The following is a 1,544-nucleotide window of genomic DNA, read 5'->3' on the forward strand; positions in this document are numbered from 1 at the left end:
ACCCCGGCGTCAACTTTTACCGCTGAACCTACTCCATCTTCAACTATCACCTCTGAACCTCATCCATCTTCAACTATCACCTCTGATGCTTCTCCAGTTTCAACTATCACCTCTGAACCTCCTCCATCTTCAACTATTACGTCTGAACCTCCTCCATCTTCAACTATCATCTCTGAACCTCCACCATCTTCAACTATCACCTCTGAACCTACTCCATCTTTAACTATCACCTCTGAACCTCATCCATCTTCAACTATCACCTCTGATGCTTCTCCAGTTTCAACTATCAGCTCTGAACCTCCTCCATCTTCAACTATTACGTTTGAAACTCCTCCAGCTTCAACTATCACCTCTGAACCTACTCCATCTTTAACTATTACCTCTTAACCTCCTCCATCATCAACTATCACGTTTGAACCTCCTCCAGCTTCAACTATCACCTCTGAACCACCTCCATCTTCAACTATCACTTCTGTACCTACCACAGTTTCAACTTTCACCTCTGAACCTACTCCATCTTCAACTATCACCTCTGAACCTCCACCTCTTCAACTATCACCTCTGAACCTACTCCATCTTTAACTATCACCTCTGAACCTCCTCCATCTTTAACTATCACCTCGGAACCTCCACCACCTTCAACTATCACCTCTGAACATTCTCCAGCTTCAACTATCACCTCTGAAACTCCTCCATCTTCAACTATCACGTCTGAACCTCCTCCATCTTCAACTATCATCTCTGAACCTTCACCATCTTCAACTATCACCTCTGAACTTCCACCATCTTCAACTATCACCCCTGAACCAACTCCATCTTTAACTATCACCTCTGAACCTACTCCATCTCTACCTATCACGTCTGAACCTTCTCCATCTTTAACTATCACCTCTGAACCTCCTCCATCTTTATTTTGCAGGCATATAGCCTTAGTACGGCCCCTTGAGACACGATAACCTAAAGAGAGAAAGAGACAACAAAACACAGAATTTAAGACACCGATTTATTACTTATAAATGCCTACAACGATACACCTGAAAAAATCCGTGGCCGGATATGCAGGGTACAGTAATCCTCGAATTGGCGGGTGATTCAAATCGGCATTGTTGTGGGCGGCGTCGGCGTTGGTGAATATAATTACATAAAATACAGGGAATAAAAGAAGAATTCATTGAAAAGGAGAAAAAGTCGTGAAGAGGTGATATTCGGTCACCTGAATTCGCGACAATCTTCAACTATCACCTCTGAACCTCATCCATCTTCAACTATCACCTCTGAACCTGATCCATCTTCAACTATCACCTCTGAACCTACACCATCTTCAACTATCACCTCTGAACCTACTCCATCTTTAACTATCACCTCTGAACCTACTCCATCTTTAACTATCACCTCTGAACCTCCTCCATCTTCAACTATCACGTCTGAACCTCCTCCATCTTCAACTATCATCTCTGAACCTCCACCATCTTTAACTATCACCTCTGAACCTCATCCATCTTCAACTATTACCTCTGAACCTTCTCCAGCTTCAACTATCACCT

The 1,544-nt window shown here is 43.2% G+C and overlaps 1 protein-coding gene across 1 annotated transcript; it reads right to left on the minus strand.

The window, feature by feature from the left end:
* Window positions 1-80: 80 nt before the first annotated feature.
* On the minus strand, window positions 81-1,452 carry CBG24507 (the record flags this gene model as incomplete). Its single annotated transcript, XM_002648276.1, has 5 exons — window positions 81-202; window positions 389-502; window positions 598-957; window positions 1,025-1,213; window positions 1,317-1,452. Coding segments are annotated over 5 exons (921 nt in total), but the record flags the coding sequence as incomplete, so codon positions are not given.
* Between the last annotated feature and the right edge of the window lie 92 nt (window positions 1,453-1,544).

Source organism: Caenorhabditis briggsae, assembly GCF_000004555.2.
Source record: "Caenorhabditis briggsae complete genome, chrX, whole genome shotgun sequence".
Classification (NCBI taxonomy): Eukaryota; Metazoa; Nematoda; class Chromadorea; order Rhabditida; family Rhabditidae; genus Caenorhabditis; species Caenorhabditis briggsae.